This window comes from Cynocephalus volans, chromosome 3 (assembly GCF_027409185.1).
Source record: "Cynocephalus volans isolate mCynVol1 chromosome 3, mCynVol1.pri, whole genome shotgun sequence".
Classification (NCBI taxonomy): domain Eukaryota; kingdom Metazoa; phylum Chordata; class Mammalia; order Dermoptera; family Cynocephalidae; genus Cynocephalus; species Cynocephalus volans.
Window position 1 is genome coordinate 14286659 of NC_084462.1, and position 24064 is coordinate 14310722.

A 24064-nucleotide genomic window follows, 5' to 3' on the forward strand; every position below is an offset into this window, starting at 1 on the left:
TGATTAAAGTTAAGGAGAGATTAAAGTCAGTATAGTTTTCTATATGTGCGTTATACTAAAAAACATACACACAAATCTCTGGACAACCTTCTGGAGAACGTGCCAGACAAATCTCCTTTGCCCCAGTCACACCATCATACATCCAGAGTCCATAAACATAGCACCACCATCTCCCAATCAGAGATGGTTTACAGAGGGTCTCACCAGTCTTCCACCCCCACGTACTTCTCACAAGATCACCACCTTCAAATGGGTGGGGGAGTTTTTTTATTTCTCCAAATGCTTTTCCAGGGCCATTCTCTTCCCTTCTCCCCTTCCCCAACCTCTTTACTCACCTCCTCTCTCCCCCCTCTCTCTCTCTCAGGACTACCCACCCTCCTCTGTGACATAGCTAACATGGGCCCAGTCCTGGTAGGTCACATCTTCTTCATTTCAAAAGGAGTAAGTGCACAGATATGTAAAATCAACTGTTACAATAAAAATTAAAATTGAAAAAAAATTTTAAGTAGTGTGTGCCTTGAAGACCACAGCTAAGACACCAGACATGAGAGGCACACCTGAGAGAGAGGCAGGTCTGCCTAAAGCCCCTTCCCAGCTGAAACCTGAGGGTCAGGACCTCAGAATCCTAGCACCATGGAGACACCAGGTCACAGTCATAGAATCTTGACAGCACCAACACCAGGGAACCTCACTCATTCCTGTCCTGTAACAGGCCATTACATCTTCCCTATCTGGTTTGCTGTACTTTATCCCTTGGGGATTCTTTGTCTAGACACTGTGGCATGACTGCATGCATAAAAAAGCACAGCAGTATCCTTTTAAATCCCTGAAACTTCAGCTAAAACCCAACCAAAATTCTGAACTAATCAGGGTACTAACATGGTGAAAATATCTGGGAACAAGACAATAAAACGAGACCAGGGTTGTTAAGGATGAGACTGCACTGAGTTTGCACAAAAACAAGAAGCAGGTCTAAGGCCAAGGATATTTCTAAACACTGCCGCCTTGTATTTTTGCTTCCTTGGAGATTTCTTCTCTTCCTTTCCCTCTTCTCTTTCTTTCCTCTCCCTCCTCCCCAATCCTCTTACACCTCTCTCTGGCTTGCATATCTACAGATCAGGCCATTTACAGAGAAGGGGTACATATGGAGAGGAATGAATCGATGGAGTGGGCAAATTCATCTTCCTTCCTTCAGTCACCTGGTGAGACACCACATACCAAGCACTGAAAGGCTCTGGGTTAGGCATGACACATTCCCAAAGATGCTGTCTTGAGATGGCAGCTCAGAATTCAACTCCAGAAAACTTCAAGGGTCATTATTTCTTGCGTGCTCTTCTGAGAATCCAGTAAAAGAACCATATTCAGAGAAAGAAAAACACCTATAGACATGGACCAGTCAATCTTCACAAAAAGTTTGCCCACATATCCAAGGATGACAGGACAGGCTGCAGTGAAGGCAGAGGGGGACGAGGCCACCCTCGTTCCTCTTTGGAGCTCATTTGATGGTTCTTCCTGTCAAAGGACACCCACACATAAAGGCCCAGGATGCCTGACTTTGTTTCTAACTAATGCAACTCACAGACTTAATTAGCTCAGAGTGGCCTTCACTCTGACTCTCCCTCTGTAGACACCAGGGAATGGAAGATGGGGCAAGCCCAATTCCAAGGAGATCCATTCACAGGACTTTGAGGCTGTACCAACCAGCCTGACTGGCTTTCACTTGGCTGGCACTGCACTGCCTCAGAAGGGATGTTCCAGCATCATCTCAGACTTATCTGCAGCCACTTGTTCCCCATTCTCTGAGACCCACCCTCTCCTCCATAATGACACCTCCTTATAATCCAAGCCCCAAAGCAGGAAATGATTCTCATGGCCTAGGTTGTGAGATGCTCTGATTCCAAAGAAGTTTCTACCTAGATGGCCCCCCAACCATGCTTACAGCTGCCCTGTATCCCTGATCTAGACCCTACTGGCAAAGAAGCTCCAAAGAAAACCCAAATTCACCTTCCTTTGGCTTTTTTATTCATTATGAAATTATTGTACCAACAATGTATGATTTGTAATAGAGAAAAAAACTATACAGAATCCCAGTCCCCTAAGAAAATCACTTGTTTATTTCTCCATCATCCACTTCCAATCTACACACACATGTGCACATATCTTTACATGGCTGTAATGACAGTAAATCTATTTTATGCCTTCTTTTTGCCATATTGTAAGCATTTTCAACAAGGCAAAAAAACCTTTATAACTGTGGTTCAGAGCAGCTGAAAGGAACAAATTAGAAGTGTCCTAAATGAACAACAATGGCGTGGGGTTGCGGGGAGAGATGATAACATAAACATAACAACTCAATATTTTTTTATTTCAAGAACTAAAGCAACAAATCACATTTCTTGGAAGCAGCCCTTTCCATCTTATCATAAGCCCGTTTTAGTCTTAAGAGGGATGACTTCACTGTTCAGTCACAAGTGACTTCTTCATTAAGTTTCCTCTTCTGAAACAAATCCTCAACGTTCTGGCAGGACTGTAACACAGAAATACATTCAAACAGCAAAATCTAACAATAATTCTGTGGTTGCTGTGGAGTTGAGCATTGTGTGGGCTCTCTCACCAGTATGTCTTTACTAATACAGAAGGCAATAAGAGCTCCTGCCAAAAGCTTCTCTTCCTGATTATACTTACAAAATTTCGTTCTAGCAAGAGTTTGCTTATGTACAATAAGATGAATACTCCCTATTAAAGGATTCCTCATACCAGTTACTTACCGAATACATTCACATGTCCTTTCTAGTTTAAGCATTCTGATGCAGAAGTGTGTGGATATCTCCAGGAAAGTATCTTCCTCACATTCTCATGCTTCATTCCAGTGTATGTGCTAACATATTTGGTATAGGCTGAATCATCCCCGAAGACTTTTCCTATTTATTACCATCCTATGTTCTCTCCTGGAGTTCCCTAATGAACAGATTTAACAAAATGGCTAAGGAATGTCACATAGTCATCAATTAACTGGATAGCTTAAAGAATTCTTTTCTACCAACCAGGGAAGAGTCACAACTGAAGACACACCTCCTTCATGTAGGTTTTCGAGAACAAGTTAGGAGAAGAGTGTGGCCCACGTTTATTATATTTCCATGGTTTGCTCTCCAGAGTGTGTTCTTTGATGTCGGACAAGGGATGAGCTCCTTCTGAATGTTTTTCCACAATGAGGACACTGGGTGGGACCCTCTCTGCTATGGAGTCTCTGATGTACTGCTAAGTGAGAGTTCTGCTTAAAAGACTTCCCACATTCTGGACACTGGTATGGGGTCTCCTTAGTGTGAATTCTCTGGTGCTTGGTCAGACAAGAGCTGTCCCTGAAAGCTTTGCCACACTGATTACACTCATAGGGCTTCTCACCAGTATGAGTCCTCTGGTGGCGGATGAGGCCAGCAATATTCCTGAAAAGTTTCTGACATTGGTCACAGCCATAGGGCTTCTCACCAGTATGAATCCTCTGATGCCTGATGAGATATGCACTCTCAATGAAAGTTTTCCCACACTCTTTACATTCATAGGGTTTCTCCCCAGAATGGATTTTTTGATGCACAATAAGGTGAGAATTGCGGTTGAAGGATTTCCCACACACTGCACATTCAAAGGGCTTCTCTCCAGTGTGAGTCCTCTCATGCTGGGTGAGGTACGAGCCGTCTCGGAAAGCCTTTCCACATTTGCTACACTCATAGGGCTTCTCACCAGTATGGATTCTGAGATGCACAGTGAGGTGAGAGATGTCAGTGAAGGGTTTCCCACACTCATTACATCTATATGGTTTTTCCCCTGTATGAGTTCTTTGATGCAAAATCAGGGATGAATTTCGGTTGAAGGTTTTTCCACATTCTAGACATTCATAAGGCTTTTCACCTGTGTGAATTCTCTGGTGTTGTGTAAGAGCTGACCCATCACTGAAAGCTTTCCCACATTTACTGCACTTATAGGGCTTCTCTCCTGTATGGATCCTTTGATGCACAATCAGGTTGTAGTTTTTGGAGAAGGATTTTCCACACTCATTACAGGTATAAGGTTTCTCTCCAGTGTGAGTTCGGTGATGTAAAACAAGAGAAGAGTTCCGTTTGAAGCATTTGTCACATTCAGTACATTTATATGGTTTCTCTCCAAGGTGACTCCTCCCGTTTTCATTAAGAGATGAGCTCAGGGTAAAGATGTCCCCAAAGTCCTTACCTTCATACAGTTTCTTGCCTCTTTTCATTATTTTTTGATCACCAAGGGGAATAAAATGGCTGAAAGATTTAACACTTTCCGGGTACTTACAGGGTTTCTCTCTCATTTGATTTCTTCCAAGTTGAATAACTTCCATGGAATGGTTGAAGGTTTTTCCACAGGCATCACTGTCACCAGTTCTCTTAGCTGCATAGCTTTTGGGACAACTGTGTAAGGCTGGATCACAAACCAAACTTTCAACATCTGAATCATGCATATGGAAACCATTTGTTGTAGGAACTCTCTGAGATGGTGGAAGGTCTGAGCTTGTACTCAAATGCCCCTTGATATCAGGATACTCACGAATTGTTTCCTGAGCCTGTGGTTTCTCCTGAGTTAAAGCTGATTGCCTCAAATGTCCCTCCCGGTTCTCACAGTCCCAACTGTCACCTAGAATGGAGAAACAGGCACCCTCCCTTATGAATCCTTCCATTTCTATGTCACAGGAAAATTCTTCCTCAGGAATATTCAGAGCTGTTATTTTCAGTCTGATATCCCAGGCTGAAAAGAAAAGAAAAGGCAGGCTTAGGTGCACAAGGTATATTCGGAAGAGGAAATGAAAATGATGATCAACTAGGTGTGTGAGTGTCTACTTTTACTTGTTTTCTTTTTAAGATTCACATTTGTACAAGGGAGAGGTAACATAACAACCAAGAGATAGAGCCAAGGGTAATTTGGTAGCAGCTGTTTAAACATAAAATAGGCATATTCCACTTATAGGTAGTATCTCAGATTCAGAAAGAATAAGTTCATAAAGAGTCACATAGTATTGTCATCCTCCTAGATAGCAGGCAGGAGAAGCAGTATTGGAGAAGAAAAATCACCAAAAGGATTAGCTTAAGATATGGAGACTAGAAGTCAGGTGTTACTGCTCACACTGGAATACCATCTTAGCTATTGCATTCTTGTCCCCATCACTCACTGCCCATACCAACAATCAATGCACATTTCCAAAGCCTTGACTTCACAATGTGCTTATAACAGCACTGAATGAACAGTTCTCACCCTAGCTCTGTGGTCAGAGTTCTCTCTTCATGGATGAGACATGGCACAGGCTCAGTGACCCAAAAGCTCTGGGGCTAAGTCCTAGATCTGTCAATGACCACCCTGCAGAGTTGTTATGAAAACTGGATCATGTCTGAGGTAGGCTCGAAGGCAAGGGAATGAACAGTATTCTATAAATGGCTGCTAGTGTTGTCATCATTATCAATCTCACCACCCACTCCCACTTCTTTGACTTCATAATATTAAGACAACTGGTTCTCCAAATTTTTTAAAGTAAAATGAAATTAGACCCTTACTTCAGAATATATATATATATATATATATATATATTTAAAATTTCAAACACATAAAGGCCCTCAACATAAAATCAAAGTTTGAATTATGGAAGGCAGCTATGCTCACCACTATACCACCAACGCTCTGTAAAGTTTGAATTATGTAGGATGCCTTCATGAGTACAGCAGACCTCTATCAACAAAGATAAACAAGCAAAAACCATACAGACAAGGGTTAACAAATTTGGTATCAACATTTAAAATTTCCATACAATAAAAGACACCATAAAAAACAAAATACCAGTGGCAGATGAAGACAAAATATTATAAAACATAAAAGGGACAAAGTATTAGTGCACAAGATCTATAAAGAATTCTTACAGAACAGCACAAAAACGAAAAGAATGGGCAAAAGATACAAAAAAGCACTTATGAAGAGAAAATAGAAATGTTCTGGAAACATGAATATCTGCTCATTCCCTCAATCATTCAGGCAATTACAAACTGCAAATTCAAGAATACAAAATCTGCACATTTTATTTGAGTTTTAAAAATAAAATGAAGTGTGATAATATAAAGCTTAGGCAGGTCACAGAGGGAAAAGAGATGACAGGCATGTAAAGTGGTCATTCTGCTTCGCAGGGTAATTTGGTAGCAGCTGTTTAAACATAAAATAGGCACATTCCACTTGTAGGTATCTCAGATTCAGGGAGCATGAGTCCCAGGCAGGATAAATGAACATCAATCTATAATTATGGAGGTGGTTTTAAGGCCAGCAGTGAGGAGAGAGACCATTGGTGAAGGACAAAAACTATCACGATAGATCAGTTAACGGCACAAATAGAAACCTAAAGGTAATGGAAGGTACTTCCAAAATGGTAAAAAAAAAAAAAAAAAAAAAAAAAAAAAAAAAAACCACATATACACTACTGTTCAAGAGTAAGGGTAAGACAAAGACAGCTTCAGAAAAGCAGAGCTGAGTTTATCTCCAAGGACACTAGCCAAAAGAATTAGAAAAACTTGTTCTTCAAGAAAAACCTCAGAAGGAAGAAATGGAAAAGAAAGATATCGATGGACATGTATTTAAATCAAATCCAGTGCTGACCATATAAAATGCAGCAATAACATGACTCGGGGAATTAATGGGGTAGACTAAAATACTGGACAGGAGTGCCTGTGAGATGGGAAAGGGCTAACAAAATTAAGTGTTCTGAAATCCTTACGTTTTTCCTGATTCATGTGAGACTTAGCCAAGTCAGGAACAAAACAATAAATGCAATGTAAAACTTTCAAGTCCACAGAGCACTGGTTTTCAACCAGGGATGGTTTTACCCCCAGAAGACATTTGACAATCTTTGGAGACGTTTTTGGTGCCATGATTAGGGGGCAGGTGCTACTAGTACCTAGGGGGTGGAGCCCAGGAATGCTGCTAGACATCCTAAAACACACAGAATGGTCCCCCACAACAGAGAATGATCCAGCTCCAAATGTCAATAGTGCTGAGGTAGAAAAACTTTGCAGATAGAGGGAATAATAATAAAGAAAGCAAGATCAATCCAGAAGAAGCTGGTAAGGGGGAGAAAACAGCACAAAAAGGACAGGTTAAATAGAGAGCATAGGGCTGGCCAGTTAGCTGACTTGGTTAGAGCATGGTGCTGGTAACATCAAGGACAAGGGTTCAGATCCCCTTACAGGCCAGCCACTTAATAAATAAATAGCATAAAGCAGGATATCATCAATAATGATAAATGCAAATGACCTTGATGGGCCAGATAAAGACACTGTGTCAACTGTATTAAAAAATATGTTTGTAACAGAAACACCTAAAGTAAAAGGACACAGAAGATAAAAGCAAAAGGTTGCAACAGGAAGATGCTAACCAAAGGAAGGTTTTGTGGCTCTTTACTAATCAAAGATAAACTTCAAGTAAGAACCACAGGGCAATATAACAGTAACAACATGTCTCAAAACACAGAGTAAAGTCAGCCAGGATTGCAAGAAGAAACCAGCCAATCCAACCAAAGCAGGAGATTTTAATGAACCTCCTTCAGAAATGGAAATTCAGAAAAACTGAATAGAGATAAGCAGGAAAGAATGTAATTAATCAGCCCGATCACATGGCTGGATGAAAAGCCAATGACTGATTAGAGCCAAAAGGTTTCTAAGCAAAAGTGTAACATTTGCTAACAATGACCTTAAACCAAGCCAAAGAACAAGTTCAATGAAGGCCAGACTACAACATGACACAAACCACAGCCTCTTGACTACAATGTGGTCAAGCTGAAACCAGTAACAGGAAGAAAATCAAATACAATAAAACAATGAGCAAAACAAACCCCTATTTATTTGGAAAAATGAAAACCTGTTTCTCATAATTGACAGGTCAAAGAGAAAACTTGACAGAAATTAGAAAATATCTAGAACTGAACAACAATAAAAACAATACACCTCAAAGCATATGGCAAATGAGCATGCAGCTAATATAGTTCCTAGACAGAAAACAGTCGTTAATGCTTACATTAAAAAAGAAGAGTACAAATAGACTTCTTGAGGGTCTTGAAACACAGACTATGGCAAGTCAACAGCACTGGTGGCCTCTGAGGCCATCTGCCGAACTAGGGCTGGGTCTAGAGCTCACAGACACCCCAAGCCCATTCACAGACTGGGTCACAAACCCTTCACATGCCAGGCTGGGTCCCCAAACCCCTCACACACCAGGCTGGGTCACCAGACCCCTCACACACAGGTCTATGAGCTAGGTAACCGGCAAAAAGGTCCTTGGAAGCCATAGGTCTGAGAGCATGGCCACACGAGGTGGATGCCCAAAGCAGTTAACACCAGCCAAGGTAGTGGTGCCACATATGCACACTAACTCCACCCCCCCCCCCAATTTACTTACAAAGAACACACTGCACCACCCCCAACTGGGCCTAAGGCAATGGGTCCTGATTAAATGATCTGATCCTATTTTCCCAACACCATCTATGAATTTTCTTCAGGCCATCACCAATGGGTTGTACTATTGAAGTAAATGGCAAAGCACATTCTGGGATGTGGATGAAGCACAGCTTCCCCAGAATGGCCTTGTTGGTTTCAGGAGTGGCACTTCAGAACAGTATGTACCTTACTCCACCACTAGAAACAAGATTCAGGAGTGGGCCTCACCTTCAACACCTTACAAGACAATGAAACACAATTTAAACATGTAAAGTACGTGGCTTTTTATGTAATTGCATTTTTACTGCTTACCATTAACTTGATTAAAATTGTTTGATCAAAAAAAAAAAAAAGCAGATTGAAGGTTAATGAGCTCACTGATCAACTTAAAACTTAAGGGAAAGAACCATAGACTAAACCTATTGGTGGAATGCAATAATAAAAATGAGAGCAAAAATTATCAAAACTGAAAACAAGGAAACAGCTGAGAACATGAAGAAAAGACTAATGAAATAGTCATATCTTTGACAAAAGTGACCATAAAAAAAGAGCAAATCCTAATCCCTGTCAAGTTTTCTCTTTGGCCTGTCAATTATTGAGATACAAATTGTGATATTAATTGTGAAATGGGGATTTAACTGAGAAACAGTAGAAAGTTACCAAAATGGCAAAGTTAGATTTATCTGAGGAATGCAAAGACTATGGAACATTACAGCATCTATTGATGCAATTCCCCGTATTATCAGATTAAAGTAGAAACAGCTCCCTTACACCCTACTTCAATACATTCTGAAAGTGCTATGAGGAAATCTCACCTGGACTCGTGATCAAAATACTCTCAGATTAAAGTAACAAACACTTTTACTCTATCTCAATAAATTCAGAAAGTATATGAAGGAAAGCTCAGACTCCTGATGAAAATTCTTAACAAGTAGGAAAACAGGGAATTAAGGTGAACATCACACCTAATGAGGAAACATGAGAGTCACTCACTCTGAAGTAAAGGCCAAGACCTCAGACACTTGCTATGTCCACAGCATTCAACAGTGACCTGAAGGGGCCAGCTGGTCAGGAGGATGATGGTCCCAGCTGTCACTCCTGGACACTACAAAAACTTCTCCCACCTGAGAGCCTCCTGAGGCTTCCCTGCCACTATAACAAGTGTTTCCTGTGCTGAATCTTCTGGGTAGACTGGGGCTTGGGATGGCCTGTGGTCATCCTGTTAAAATGATAGACTAGAGAGCACCTCCCTGCAGGTTTGGGGTTGAGGAGAAGATGCACCATGTAAGGTTAAAAGAAATGAGATAAATTAGACATATACAGGATAAAATTACTTAGGGAAGTATTTAAGGCACAAAATATTTTGGAAGTAAAAATATAATAATGCCCTGGGTAAGAAACCCACCAAAGCTGTGATTGTGACTGTCGTGGGGGTAGGGAGAGGAACCAACATTGAGGAGCAAAGGGAATGTCCATTTCATCAGTAATAGATACTTCCTTTATTGAAATAAGACTTAAATATCACCTAGAAAGTGAAAGGACAACCCACAAAATGGGAGAAAATATTTATATGCATTTATCTAGAATATGTAAAACTCTCACAACAATAAGACAAATAACTCAATTTTTTTAAATGGGCAAAGGATCTTGTCTCAGTTTGGGCTGCTGTAACAAATATACCAAAAACTAGGTGGCTTAAAACAAGAGAAATTTATTACTCATAATTCTGGAGGCTGCGAATTCCAAAATCAGAGTGCCAACATGGTTGGGTTCTACTGAGGACTTCCTGTTTTGCAGATGGCCATCTTCTCACTGTGCCCTCACATGGCAGACAGACAGAAAGCAAGCTCTCTTATGTCTCTTCTTAGATAAGTACTAAACTCATTCATGAAGGCTCCACCCTCATGACCTAATTAACTCCCAAAGGCCCCACCTCCAAATACCATCACATTGGGGATTAGGCTTCAACAGATAAATTGGGGGGTTGGGGGGAGAACACAACATTCAGTCCATAGCAAATATTAATAGACATTTCTAGAAAGAAGACATACAAATGGCGAATAAGCACATAAAAAGATGATCAACATCAATCATTAGTCATTAAGGAAATACACTTCATATTCACTAGAATGGCCAATTTAAAAAAAAAAAAGAGCAGACAGTAACAAGTATTGGAAAGGATGTGGAGAAACTGGAACCCTCATTCACTGCTGGTGGAAATGTAAAATGGTGCAGCTGCTTTGGAAAACAGTCTAATTCTCAAAAAGTAAAACATTCAGTCACATGATCCAGCAGTTCCACTCAAGAAAAGTACAAACATATATCCACACATAAACTTGTACACGAATGTTCATAGCAACATTATTCATGATAAACAAAAAGTGGAAACAACCCAAATGTCTCTCAACTGATGAGTGGATAAATAAAATGTGATATATCCACTCAATGAAATATTTTTTAGCCATAAAAAGGAATGAAGTACTAATACATGCTTGTATTAGTCCGTTTTGTGTTGCTTATAACAAAATACTTGGAACTGGGTGACTTATAAAGAAAATGAAATTTACTGCTTACAGTCTCTGAGGCTGGGAAGTCCAAAGCCCATTTGGTGGTGGCAGCAGTGACCCAGGGGTTTCACACTGCAAGATGGTGGAAGCAGAGAGAGCAGAGCAGAAAGACAGACTCTCCTCTTTTAAAGCCCTCAGAACCAAACCCCTGACCACCACTCTTAATCCATTCACTACTGCACGGTCCTACAATCCAATCACCTCTTCAAGGCTCCACCTTTCAATACCATAATAGGATTTCCCACCCTCTTAACAGTCACAGTGGGGGCCAAGTTTCTAATACATAGAACTTGTGGGGACACAATTCAAGCTTCATTGCGTTTTGGGGGAACATAATTCAATCTACTACAATGCTCCAACATGGATAAATCTTGAAAACATTACACTCAGTGAAGGAAACCAGACACAAAAGACCACATATTGTATGATCTCATTTAGATGAAATGTCCAGAACAGGCAAATCCATACAGAGAGAAAGTCAATTAATGGTTGTCAGGGGTTAGGGGAGAGGAGAGGGCGATAGGGAGTAACTGCTAACGGGTACAGGTTTCTTCCTAAACCGATGAAAATATTCTAGAATTAGGTAGTGGTAATGGTTGCACAACTTTGTGAATATACTAAAAACCACTAAATTGTGCTCTCTGAATGGGTGAATCATATGGTGTTAAGAACAGTGCTAGTGATGCTAAGTGCATGTCTCCTATAAAGGAACAAGTCTCTCTCAGCCTGACCTGCAGCTCTCACCTTAGCAGTGCTTCCCCTGGGGAGACCCAGATATCTTCAGAGATGTTAGGTTGTCACAAAGACTGAGGCAGGGAGAGGGAACTGCTAGCACCTGATGAGCATGGGCCAGGGATACCAGATTTCTTACCATGCTCAGGGCCACCCCACATGATGTTGACCATCCTGTAGATAGAAGTGCCTGCAGGTATCAACCTGGGGTACTTTAGAACAGAACAATACTACATATGTTATAAAACATCAGGGAAAAGATGCCTTCATTTAGGAGAAAGAAGCTTATAGTACATCCAGATACTGCCCTGAGTGCTCATTCCCCATTCTGAATTCTTTCCCCTTAACGAAAATTGGTCATTCCAATTACACCCTCTCCTATGGCCTGAATGTTTATGTCCCTCCCTAAAATTCATATGTTGAAATCCTAATGCCCAAGGTGATCGTATTAGGAGATGGGGCTTTTAGAGAAGTGATAAATCATGGGTGTAGAGCTCTCACGATTGAGATTAGTGCCCTTACAAAAGAGACCCCACAGAGCTCCCCTGCCCCTTCCACCATATAAGGACACAGCTAGAAGGCACTATCGGTGAACTAGAAAGAGGGTCCTGAGCAGGCACCAAATCTTCTGGTGCCTTGATCTTGTATTTCCCAGCCTCCAGAACCTGTGAGAAATAAATTTTAGGGTATTTAATGCAAGAATCTTACTGAATTTCATTAATTTTGTTTTCAGGGCTGGCCAGTTAACTCAGTTCTTAGCTGGTTAGAGTGCAACCTTATAATACCAAGGTCATGGGTTTAGATCCTGGTACTGGCAAGACACACACACACACACACAAGATCCTGGTACTGGCCACACACACACACACACACACACACACACACACACACACACACACACACACACACACACACACACACACACACACACACACACACACACACACACACACACACACACACACACACACTAAAAGATTGTTTCCAAAATATCTCATATTATTATCCTCCTACATATTTATGTATTATTATTTTTAGCAGTACAATGGCACAAAAATTATGTTGTAAAAAATTCATCTTGATGTTCATATACTTTGAGGGTTCCCTGTTTTCCCCCCATTCTTCCTCTGACCTACCCTAAGATGTCCACCATACACACTTCTCTGAAGCCCCCAGTATTAGTGATTCTCTCCTCAACCTGTTCTTCTCTTCCCCGTTGCCACTGGAGAAGGTCTCCAAGGCTTCTTACACATTGAATGTTGTCCCAGCACATGCTAAGACTTCAGGATTGCAAAACTGTTTTCTGTGATAAACTGTCCCAAAGGAGTGACTGACCCTTTGCCTCTGGACAAAGCAGCTTGGGTTGCCTTACTTTCTAACTATTTAGAACTTGCTTCCACAAAGGTACTGTCTCTCTTCCTTTCCTATTTAATCTACCTGTTCTGTGTCCATTTCCCCAACATTCACTGTCCCAACAGCATCTACCCATCCTTGCCTCATCCAGTTTCACTGAAGACAATGAATTTTCAGTGTCCTATTTCTCTTAATTCAAACATATAGTCTACAGCATCTGAATGCTTCCTATGTTGTCTTTGTCTTCCTATGTTTTGCTATGCTCAGCCACTTAAGTACAAAAACATGTATTTTTAATACAAATATCTTTCCTTTAATTGATTCTTTACATAAACTCAGGGCTTAAGAAAAAAAGGAACTCAAAATGGATCACAGGCCTAAAGATAAAAGATAAAACTCTACAAATCTTAAAATAAATATATAGGTATAAGTGTTCAGAAACTTAGATACAACACTAATAGGATGACAAAAAAAAAAAAAAAAAAAACCAAATTGGACTACATCAAAATTTAAAACTTTTGTGCTTCAAAGAGTGTCACTAAGAAAGTGAAAGACAATCCACAGAATGGGAGAAAATATTTGGAAATCAGATATATGATAAGAGACTGGTATCCAGAATAAGTAAGCCATACAATTCAATAATAAAAAATCAATAACCCCCCCAAAATAAAAAATTTAAAACTTTAAAAAATTTTTTAAAAAAAATCAATAACCCATTTAATAAACGAGCAAAAATTTGGAGAGTTCTCCAAAGAAGATATACAAATGGTCAATAAGCTAATAAAAATATGTTCAATATCATTAACCATCAGAGAAATAAAAAACTAAACCACAATGAGAGATCACTTCACACCTACTAGAACGGCTATAATCGATTCTATCCCAAGAGAGATGAAAACATATGTGCATTAAAAAACTTGTATATGAATGTTCACAGAAGCATTATTAATAATGTCCAAAAAGTGAGGCTGGCTAGTTAGCTCTGTTGATTAGAGTGTGGTGTTATAACACCAACATGAAGGGTTTGGATCCTCATACCAGCCAGCTGCCAAAAAAAAAGTGGAAACAACTCAAATGCCCATCAACTGATCAGTGAAAAAACAAAATGTAGCCTATCCATACAATAGATATTAACAATATTAAACATCCATAAAAATGAACAAGGTACAGATACATGCTATAACATGAATGAATCTTCAAAACATTTTGCTAAGTCAAAAAAGCCAGACACAAAGGACCACATATTTTATGGCTATTTATATGAAATGTCCAGGAGATTTGCATAGAGACAGAAAGTAGATCAGTGACTGCCTGGAGCTGGGAGGAATGGGGGAAATGGGGAGTGACTACTAATAGGTATGGGTTTTCCTTTTTGGGGGGTGATGAAAATATTCTAAAATTGATTATGGTGACAGATGTACAAGCTAGCAAATAAAAACCAGTGAACTGTACACTTTAAAAGGGTGAATTGATTGTATGTTATGTGGATTATGTCTCAATAAAGCTGTGTGAAAAAATAAGTGTGTGTTAAGTCTGTCAGGATCAGTATTACTGGTCTGGACCCCACCAGGAATGTTTCTGTTACTTTAAGAGTTCGTGAGAGAAATAACGATTTTGCAGGAATGAGCCAAGCTTGTGTAGAACTCCACTCCCAGGCACTCACCTCTGAAGGACTTCATCTCCAGTCACTATGAGCCTGCAGAGGGATCCACTGGAGAGGGTGCCTGGATACTTGACCTCAACAGTTGCCAAATCTCAGCCATCCTTGCCCATCCACATGGTTCCTGCAATCTCTGTGGACTACCCATGATAATGTTTACTTCACTTGTTCAAACAATCCACTCTTCAACAAAAATAAATCGTTTGCCACTAACTTTAACTTTGGCCTAACAAGATCATCCATCTGATTATTGAGTGTGTTAGACTGACTCCATTTTTGATAACTGACTGTGACAGCCTTCAAGCACACCGCGCCCACCACCCCCCTTCTCTTTCTGCTCCACATCTGCGCAAGCTAACAAGAAAGCCTGGGTGCTTCCTTTTTGGTGCAGACATAAGTTCAAACCATGCAAGCTCCAACAAATAAATGCAAGGCCACCCTCACCCCAGTCCCACTCTCTAAACACAACAAAAACCCAGTCAGTCTCCTTTTCCTGCTCCCTTAAGCTATTTTTTAAGTAGCGGAGGAAGCCTTCCCTGTTCTCTAAAGAGAGCCTCATTACGTGAGTAATAAACCCACTTGGTGTGTGTGGTATCATCAGTCTCAACATCAGAACCAAATTTTGGATGGGGGTTCATCTTGTCTCTCCAGAGTGGCCACAACACCTAATTACTTATTTTTTACTTCACATTAAAGCAAATGGGTACTTATTTTTTAAAACAAGGTTAACAGATGCCCTAGATCATAAGCAATTCCAGGGCAGGGGTTTGGGTCTGCCTATTTATAGGTGTAGCCCAGGTGCCCAGCACAAGACTTGGCACATAGTAAATGGCCAATAATCATTAGCTGAATGAATAACTATCAACACCCAAAATCAATACTTTCCTAAAACAACCAACCAAAAAAATTTTAGAATTAAGAAATGTTTTAATACCATACAAAATAAAAAACAAAAGCTAATAAAAATTATGTAGTGTCTTTTTGGCGAGAACTTGAAAAAGTTTATTGAAGGCCTCAAAGAACACCTGAGTAAGTAGGGAACTAGACACAGATGAGAGTGCCTAATACTAAAACCATGACAACTTTCACCAGACTGATTTGTAAAAGTAACGCCTTCCTACTGCAACTCTCTGGAGGAATTTTACTAGAAGATGACAAACAGTCCCTATAATTCACATGGAAGAGGACAGCTCCTGAAATATCCAAGATAACTCCTTAAAAAACAAAAGGAAGGGAGAAAGAGGGGATAGGTGTTGTTCTGTCAAAATCAAGGCTCTCCCTAAAGTTCCAGTAACCAAGCAACCCAGTGAAGGTAAGGGAAGAACAAAGAGTCCCAAACAGACTTGGAGGCATATGATAATTTGGTAGGTGGTAAAGGTGGTATCACCCATCAGCCGCAGTAGCTCATTTCTTTTACTGCCTTTTCAGATGGGGAAGAAATTACAAATCCTAATTCACATTCACTCTCACCCACACACACTTAAAAATTCCAGATGGACCAAAGACCTACATGTGAAAAAAAAAAAAAATTTAGAATTGTTAGAATAAAATATAGAACTACAGAATATCTTTGAGCTATCAGGGTAAAGAAGAGTTTAACATACAAGAGACACAAAACACAAAGAAAAAAATTTGAAACCTCTCATTATACCAAAATAAATAACACACCATGAATATAAGATTTAAAAAAAAACGTTTTAAATAACAAGGAATTCAAAGTACCACTCCAAGGAGGACTGACTTACTAATTACAAAGGGGTAAAGGCGGAGGGTCCTGGCAGACAGCACCTTAATCACACAACCAAAGTCTGACCACCACCAACTTCATGTGCTTCCTGATATAATGAACCAAGAAGGACGTGATCTCACTTAGGTAACTTCCTGCCAAAGGTGTAGAACCTGAATTTAATCATGAGAGTATCAACTGCACAATGAGGGACAATCTACAAAATAACCAGCTAAGTCTTTTATCAGCACCGCACTCTACCGAGTGAGCCATGGGCCGGCCTCCAGCTAAGTCTTTTAAAAAACATCAGTGTCATGGAAGAAAAAGAAAGGAAAGTCCCATTTAAGGTTGAAAGAAGACTAAAAAGACATAACTAAATGTAACACGTGACCCTAGGATGGAACCTGGAACAAAAGAAACACAACCAAGCTACATATACACTGTATATTAGGCATAGTTCTGTATCAATAATAAAGTACTTGAGTGTGGTAATAACAGTACAGTTTTGTTCAAAAATGTTTTTTTTCTTAGGAGATCCAGGATGAAGTATTACAGGGTAAAGTGTCATGATGTCTGCAACATACTTTCCGTAATTCAGCCAAAAAAATAAGTATACATAAGTATGTCTGTATCACATCTGCCTATGCAACACCTGCCGTGGGTACGTGTGTGTGAAATATAAAAAGAGAGTCTGTGTGCATGTGCTTGAGGCTGGAAGAAGAGAAAAGTAAAGCTAATGCAGCAAAGTGTTAACTTGAGAATCTGGATGGTTTCACTAAACTATTCCTGCAACTTTTCTGTAGGTGTGAAACTTTTCGAAATAAAAAGCTGCTTGGAGAGGAAAACAAGCAATAGAATGGACAAAAATTACTCACTGTCGGGGGGGAAAGAAAACAGACAAAAGCCTATTATTCGAAACATATTTTTACAAGCCTAAGTCCCTAACAACCAAATTTTTTAAATTGTCCAAGGATAAGGGACCTTTCCTGGGTGACTGTAATTTTGATAAAGATATAGGGTGCACTTGTCAAAACTCATCCAATGGTACAATGAAGACCTGTGTATTTCACTGTAAGTCAATTTTGCCTCAAAAATTTTTTAAAAAGCAATATTCAGCTTTAATTCATATTAAGCATAGTGAGATGTTTGAGAGGGACATATAGCGATATCCTCAACTTACTTTGAAATGTATCCAAAAAAGATGAATTAATGGATGGCTAAAAGGATGGAAAGAAAGATATGGGTTACAGCAAGTACAGATGTTAATGGATTGTTCATTGCACGTCTTTCAGCTTTTCTATACGCATGAAAATTTTTATTGTAAAATATTGCAGTAGGGGGGTTAAGGAAATAAACCACTAAACCTAGGAAAAAGACAACAAAACGGGAATAAGCGGGCTTCCCTGGGAACCGCAGTAAAATATGCTTTTACAAATATCCAGTGGGAAAAAAACAAAAACAAAAAAACAGGTCATCTGACACCTGCGGTATTCAGTGGGAAAGGGCACAGTCGATAGGCTCAACGCCTCCGACACCGCCCCGTCCCGCCCGGCAGCAGAAGAGCGGTAGACCCGGGCGTTGCCCCAGCGGCCCGGCAAAGCCAGGACACCCAACAGGACCCGGCAAAACGGTCCCTATGGAAAAACAGGTTCGATCTACGGTGGCGAAACCCACGGGTAAAACGAAAGCAAAAGCCGGGGCTTCATTCCCGCTCGGGGTTGATCTCACCTTTGGGAGGCGTCCACGCGTGGTACCACAGGGGGGCATCCACACCCTCCAGGGAACAACCCCACCCATCAGTGGGTGTCCACATTCAACGAGGACAGGAGCATCCCGGGCCAGACTCCCGCCTCTGGGGACCTGACGCGCATACTGCGCGCGCGAAACTCGCCCGCGGACGCGCTGCCCATCGCCCCACTAGAACACGCCACCCTTCGGGGGGAAACTGAGATACCGAAGGGCCAAGAGGCTCCGCATAACTTACCGCGGGTGGCCGGCAGCAGCCATGTTTAGGGCCAGTGCGCATGCGCATGAACCAGAACCCGGATGCGCACGTCCCTAACGGCTCCGCGGCCGCCCGCCCGCCCTGCGCGTTTTGAGGGACCGAGGGGGCGTTTCCGACATTTCACCCCAACCCCGGCTGAGCCCGGGAGCCTGACGCCGCAGGGTGCGCTAGTCTACCAACGGTAGTGCTACCAGGAAAACCTGTCCTTTCTCCCTATTCATTTATTTATTTATTCAATTATTTATTTATGTCAGTATGGACTCACGAGTATTTATTTTCTCCTATGGTTTTAATCGATGCTATCATCATTATTTTGTTATATAGTCTTAGTTTTGTTTACTGCATAATTTGCTAAAATATTTCTATACCATAATTTATTATTTTCTTTTGAAAAAATTTTAAAATTCCGATAAATACACCTCATTATTCATTGACAATGTAATTATTTACTTAGCGAAACAGACGTACACATGTTTAGAATTAGTAGGAAAGTAAGAATTTTAGATATAAGATTAATCATACAAATCAATAAATGTGTTATAGAAAAATCAATATATAATCCAATCGGCAAGTTAGAAAACGTGCTTTGGAAAGAAAGAGTCTCAATTTTATGTGTGTGTGTGTGTGTGTGTGTGCGTGTATATAAAATAAAATAATTCCAATAACAAAAAAAGTCAGATAAATACAAAAAATAATGAATAAATACCCATGTGCCCACCATCCAGCATTAATCATGAGGTTGGAAGGTGGGACCTCCAGAGTATCCCAGACAGGGTATGAGACCAAAGGTGTGGGATGGCCATCTCTTAATACAGCCTGGGTCAAGGATGAGGAGGTAATTCTCAAAGAACTTCCGTCAATATATTTTCTTTCTTTTTTTGGTGGCTGGCGGATACTCCACCAATATATTTCCTAATAAAAGGAAGAACGGTAACTACACAGTGGATAAACATGGAAGGTACCACCTTAGCCATCACTTTTGTGGTATTCTTGCCGAAAATGTATCACCTCAATCTAATGAAAAACACCAGACTAACCCAAATTTTACAATTTTACAAGGAGACATTTTACAAAATAACTGACCAGTACTTTGCAACAGTGTCAAGGTCATGAAATACAAGGAAAGACTTGAGGAACTCACATATTGGAGGAGACTAAGGAGATGTGACAAATAAATGCAATGTGGGATCCTGGAACAAAAAAAGGACATTAGGACAGAAACTGGTAAAATTCAAATAAAGTCTGTGGCTAATGTTAATTTCCTAGTTTCCTAGTTCATTTAGTATTAAACCAAAATTTAATTTCCTAAGTACTCAAATATCATGGTTATGTAAGATGTTAATAATAGGGGAAGCTGGGTGAAAGGTAGAAACTCTATTTTTGCAACTTTTCTGTAAAACTAAAATTATTTCTAAAACAGTCTGGCCAGTTAGCTCAGTTGATTAGTGTGGTGCTGATAACACCAAGGTCCAAGATCCGATCTCGGTACAAGAATAAAGCTTTAGTCCTATATTCATATGAAAATAAGTTAACCATATGCTAAGCAAAGGATTATATTATAAACAGTATTGTGACCAAGCCAGGGCAGTGGGGGGCCAATGCCTCGGCCACACACACCCCCACCCACAACCAGCCCAGTGACAACCACTTAGTCGCTTCAGGAAGCGCCCAGGCTCCCAAGCTGGGCCGGTGAGGGGGCAAGGGCTTCAGCCACACCCCTCTGACATTCGCACCCAGCTCAGCAATGACCAAACCACCGGTTGAAGCACCTTGGTTTCCCACAGGAATGAGGGGGATGCCACAGGCTTCAACCCGGCCCACCCTCCTTCCTCCTCCCACCCTATCTCCTGCCCCTTTCCCCTCTCCTCCTCCCCCCAACTGCTCCCCAACAACATCATAGAATGTTAAAAATAAATAAATAAAATATTTTTAAAAAACACTATTGTGATTCAGTTTTTATAAAAAGAGTATAGGAAAAGAACTAAGGACAGAAATGTGGTTTATGATAGAAGCAAATCACAAATTAGTGAATTTGGTTGATAGTTTTTTGGGTCTTCTATAGCCTTACTGATTCTCTGTCTACTTGTTCTATTATTTATAGAGAAAAGAAAAAAGTGTTAAAATATCCAACTATAATCATGGATCCATTTATATATATTATATATATATATATATTTCTTTTCAACCCATTTTTGCTTCATTGGGGGAGAGCTCTGTTATCAATTTTAAATTGATATAACAATTTAAAATTTAAAATTGTTATACATACTTCATGAATTTGACCTTTTATCCTTACATAATATCCTTTTTTTATCCCTGGCAGTTTTCCTTGCTCTGAAGTCTACTTTCTTTGATAATAACATAGTTATTCCAGCTTCCTTTGGATTAGTGTTTGCCATGTCTATTTTTCCACACTTTACCTTTCAAGTAGAATTCTTATAGATAGCATTAGGTCTTGTTTTTTTTTGTTTTTTTACCTAAACTGACAATTTCTGTTTTTTAATTGATATGTGTAGATCATTCACATTTAATGTAATTATTGATACAGTTGAATTTAGATTTACTATTTTATTATTTGTTTTCTGTTTGTTTCTTCTACTTTTGTTCCTCTCTTTGTCCTTTCCTGCCTTTTTGTGGTAGTTCTTCAGAGATGCAGGGCATCACATGGTGAATGGGCTGAGCAAGAGAAAGCTAACCTCCTCATTTGCTCTCCTTTTAAAGCCATCACAACCACACCCATTACCACCCAGTAAACCATCAATGGATGGTTTCACGAGGATGCAGTTCTTACAATTTAATCACCTCTCAATGGACCTACCTTTCAGTTACCATCACAGGATTTCCCACCTTCTTAACACTATTACAATGAACTTTTGAGGGAAACATTTAACCCACAGCACCATGCCATGACACTGTTTTATTTTCTTCACAAACAAACCACAATCTCTCTCCCCCTTGAGAAGATATTAATCCTGTTCACCATTATTGCCCTAATGCATAGAACGGGGACTGGCATGTAGCAGTTGCATAATAAATATTGGTTGACTGACTGATCTAGAAAGAGTTTGCAATGGTAAAAATAATTTGAAGTGGAATTTATAGCTAACGCATTCAAAGGACTAAGAAATAGTGTAAACTTCATGAAGAAAACTCAACAGTAAGAAACTTTAGGCTCCATGTAACATAACAGTTAAATATGGGACTCAAGTGACGCAGACACTGCTAGCTGCCCACCCAAAGTCCATTTTCTTGTTTTACTTACTAAAATAACCCCAATTTATGAGAGATGATAATATGCTAAACATCTAGAAGCCATGATTTCTCTTGTGCTTGGGGGTGTCCATGTCACACAGTTCTGCATGACAAGATATAAGCAGGGGTCTACCAGATGGAGTGTCTGGAAAAGCTAAGTGGGTATATACCTCTTACCCATTGCTCTTCCCTTTCTTCCTGGCTGGAGATGCCAAAGCCATTTAGGAACCATGGGATCAAAGCCCCACACTGAGAATGGCAGGGGAGGACATTAAAAGAAGCCTGAGCCTTGGTGACTTCCTCAAGCAGCATTACTGGCTGTGAATTGTCTACTTCTGGACTCCTTCTCAGGTGAGAAAAATAAAACCTCCATTTGACAGAGCCTTGGTAGTCAAGTTCCAACTCCTAACTGACATGATAGGTACTTAGGTACCAAGTAACACAGCAGCTAATGAGAGAAGCAAATGCTACTTGAAGTGCTAGAAAGACTTCAAAAAACACAATTATGGAGACAGATTACAATACACTGTTTTCAGAATGCAGTAATTTGTAGACAAAAGTTAAACAAGTATGGCAAAGATGGCTACCTGGTTGTCAGGATTCTTGCTCCAGTTCCCTAGTGTGGAGTTGCCACTGGGAGGCAGCTGCTCAGCCAGGGCTCAATCTCCCAGCCCCACTGCATCTGGGTGAAGCCAAAAACCAAGTGATGCATGCAGCCTCCAGAATCTTGGAAAAGCTCTCAGATGACAACCAGCAAGAAAATGGGGATCTTATAACCCCAAGGAACTGAACTCTGCCAACAACCTGAACAACCAAGGAAACAAATTCTCATCTAGAGCCTTCAGAAAAGAATACAGACCTGCCTGTATCATTATTTTAGCCCAGTAAGACCTTTGTTGGACATCTGACCTTAAGAACTATAAGATAACAAATTTGTGTTAAGCCACTAAGTTTATGGTAATTCGTTACAGCAGCAATAGAAAACTAATACTCCAGATAAAATGGAATTTGGCACCGTGAGGCAGAATATTGCTCCAACAAAAACCTAAAATCTATGGCATGGACTTAAAGGGCAGGCAGTGAGAAAACAGACACCATGCAGTAGAAAGCTAGAGATCCACATTGTCTGGTAGCAAAATATTTAGCAAAACTGCTGCCTGCAATAACTTGGAAGGCCAACTCCATGCTGGGGCTCTGAGGGGAGTGAGTGGTGAGAATGGTGACCAATTCCCAAACAGAAGGAGATGAAACTGAAAAAGGTTTTGAACAACCAAGGCCCATTAAAACTTAACAGTTAAAAAAAGGGACTGAACACTGTGGCAAAGATCTGTGTAAGCGTCTTAAACTTCCACCCAAGCTTAGTGTTCCAAATAGCTTCAAGGTGGCCACTACTAAGCTGGGAGGATGGGGAAAAGAGGCGAGGAAGTAAACAAATAATGCAGAGTGCACCATTATGTCTCTGAGAAACACTTGGGTATGATTATTGGTGAGAAAACTTACTGGAAACAAAATGAGCAGGAAACTTTTTTTTTTTTTTTTTTTTTTTGCAGCTGGCCAGTATGGGGATCCAACCCCTTGACCTTGGTGTTAATCAGCACCATGCTCTAACCAAATGAGCTAACCAGGTAAGCCTAGAAACCTACCAATTTTTGAGGGAACTGTATTTTCAAAGAAACCATGAGCCTGGCCTACAAAGACTTGAAGTAAAACAACCTTCAGGCTCCAAACATGCACCAGGCTGCAAAAACTGTACAATTACTTCCAAGAAGAACATACATCATGATGTCCACTTCCAACAGGACCAGGAGAATGGAGAAAGAATCTCCCAGAAGCCAGGTCAGGGATCCCAGAGGACATTGGACAAGGGAGCTTCTCCTGAGGGAAGAATCAGGGTTTAAACAAGGAAACTCCCCTGAGGTCAGAGCAGGATTTCATCAGTGCTGTACACTCAGGTCTGCCCTTTCTTATGAGAATCCTGTCTTTGCTCACTGCTGTATATTAGGAGTGGAGGTGGGACTCATAACTTGTCCTTTGCCTTTGAGGTTAGCAGATCCTGAGGATCTTCTGAAACTGAGCTGCCTTGCCTACCGCAATGGATGGGACTTATGTTGTTCCTTGGGGAAGGGAGTGCTGTGTGTGTGGAGAGAAAGATGTGTATAGATATCCCAGGGGCGAGAGGGTGTCTGCCGCCACTGGTGCTCCTTCTTCAGAAGGTGAAGGTCTTGCTGAGATGTGGCTGCTCAGCCAGAGACTATAGTTCCCAGGTCTCCTGATACCTAGGTATGGCCA

The 24064-nt window shown here is 40.5% G+C and overlaps 1 protein-coding gene across 1 annotated transcript; it reads right to left on the minus strand.

Moving 5' to 3' along the window:
• Positions 1-2101: 2101 nt before the first annotated feature.
• Positions 2102-18527, minus strand: ZNF329 (zinc finger protein 329). Its single transcript, XM_063092051.1, has 2 exons — positions 18503-18527; positions 2102-4764 (listed from the first exon to the last, which is right to left on the minus strand). The coding sequence occupies exon 2, from the start codon at positions 4694-4696 to the stop codon at positions 3128-3130; it is 1569 nt and encodes a 522-aa protein (XP_062948121.1). The 5' UTR covers positions 4697-4764; positions 18503-18527; the 3' UTR covers positions 2102-3127.
• Between the last annotated feature and the right edge of the window lie 5537 nt (positions 18528-24064).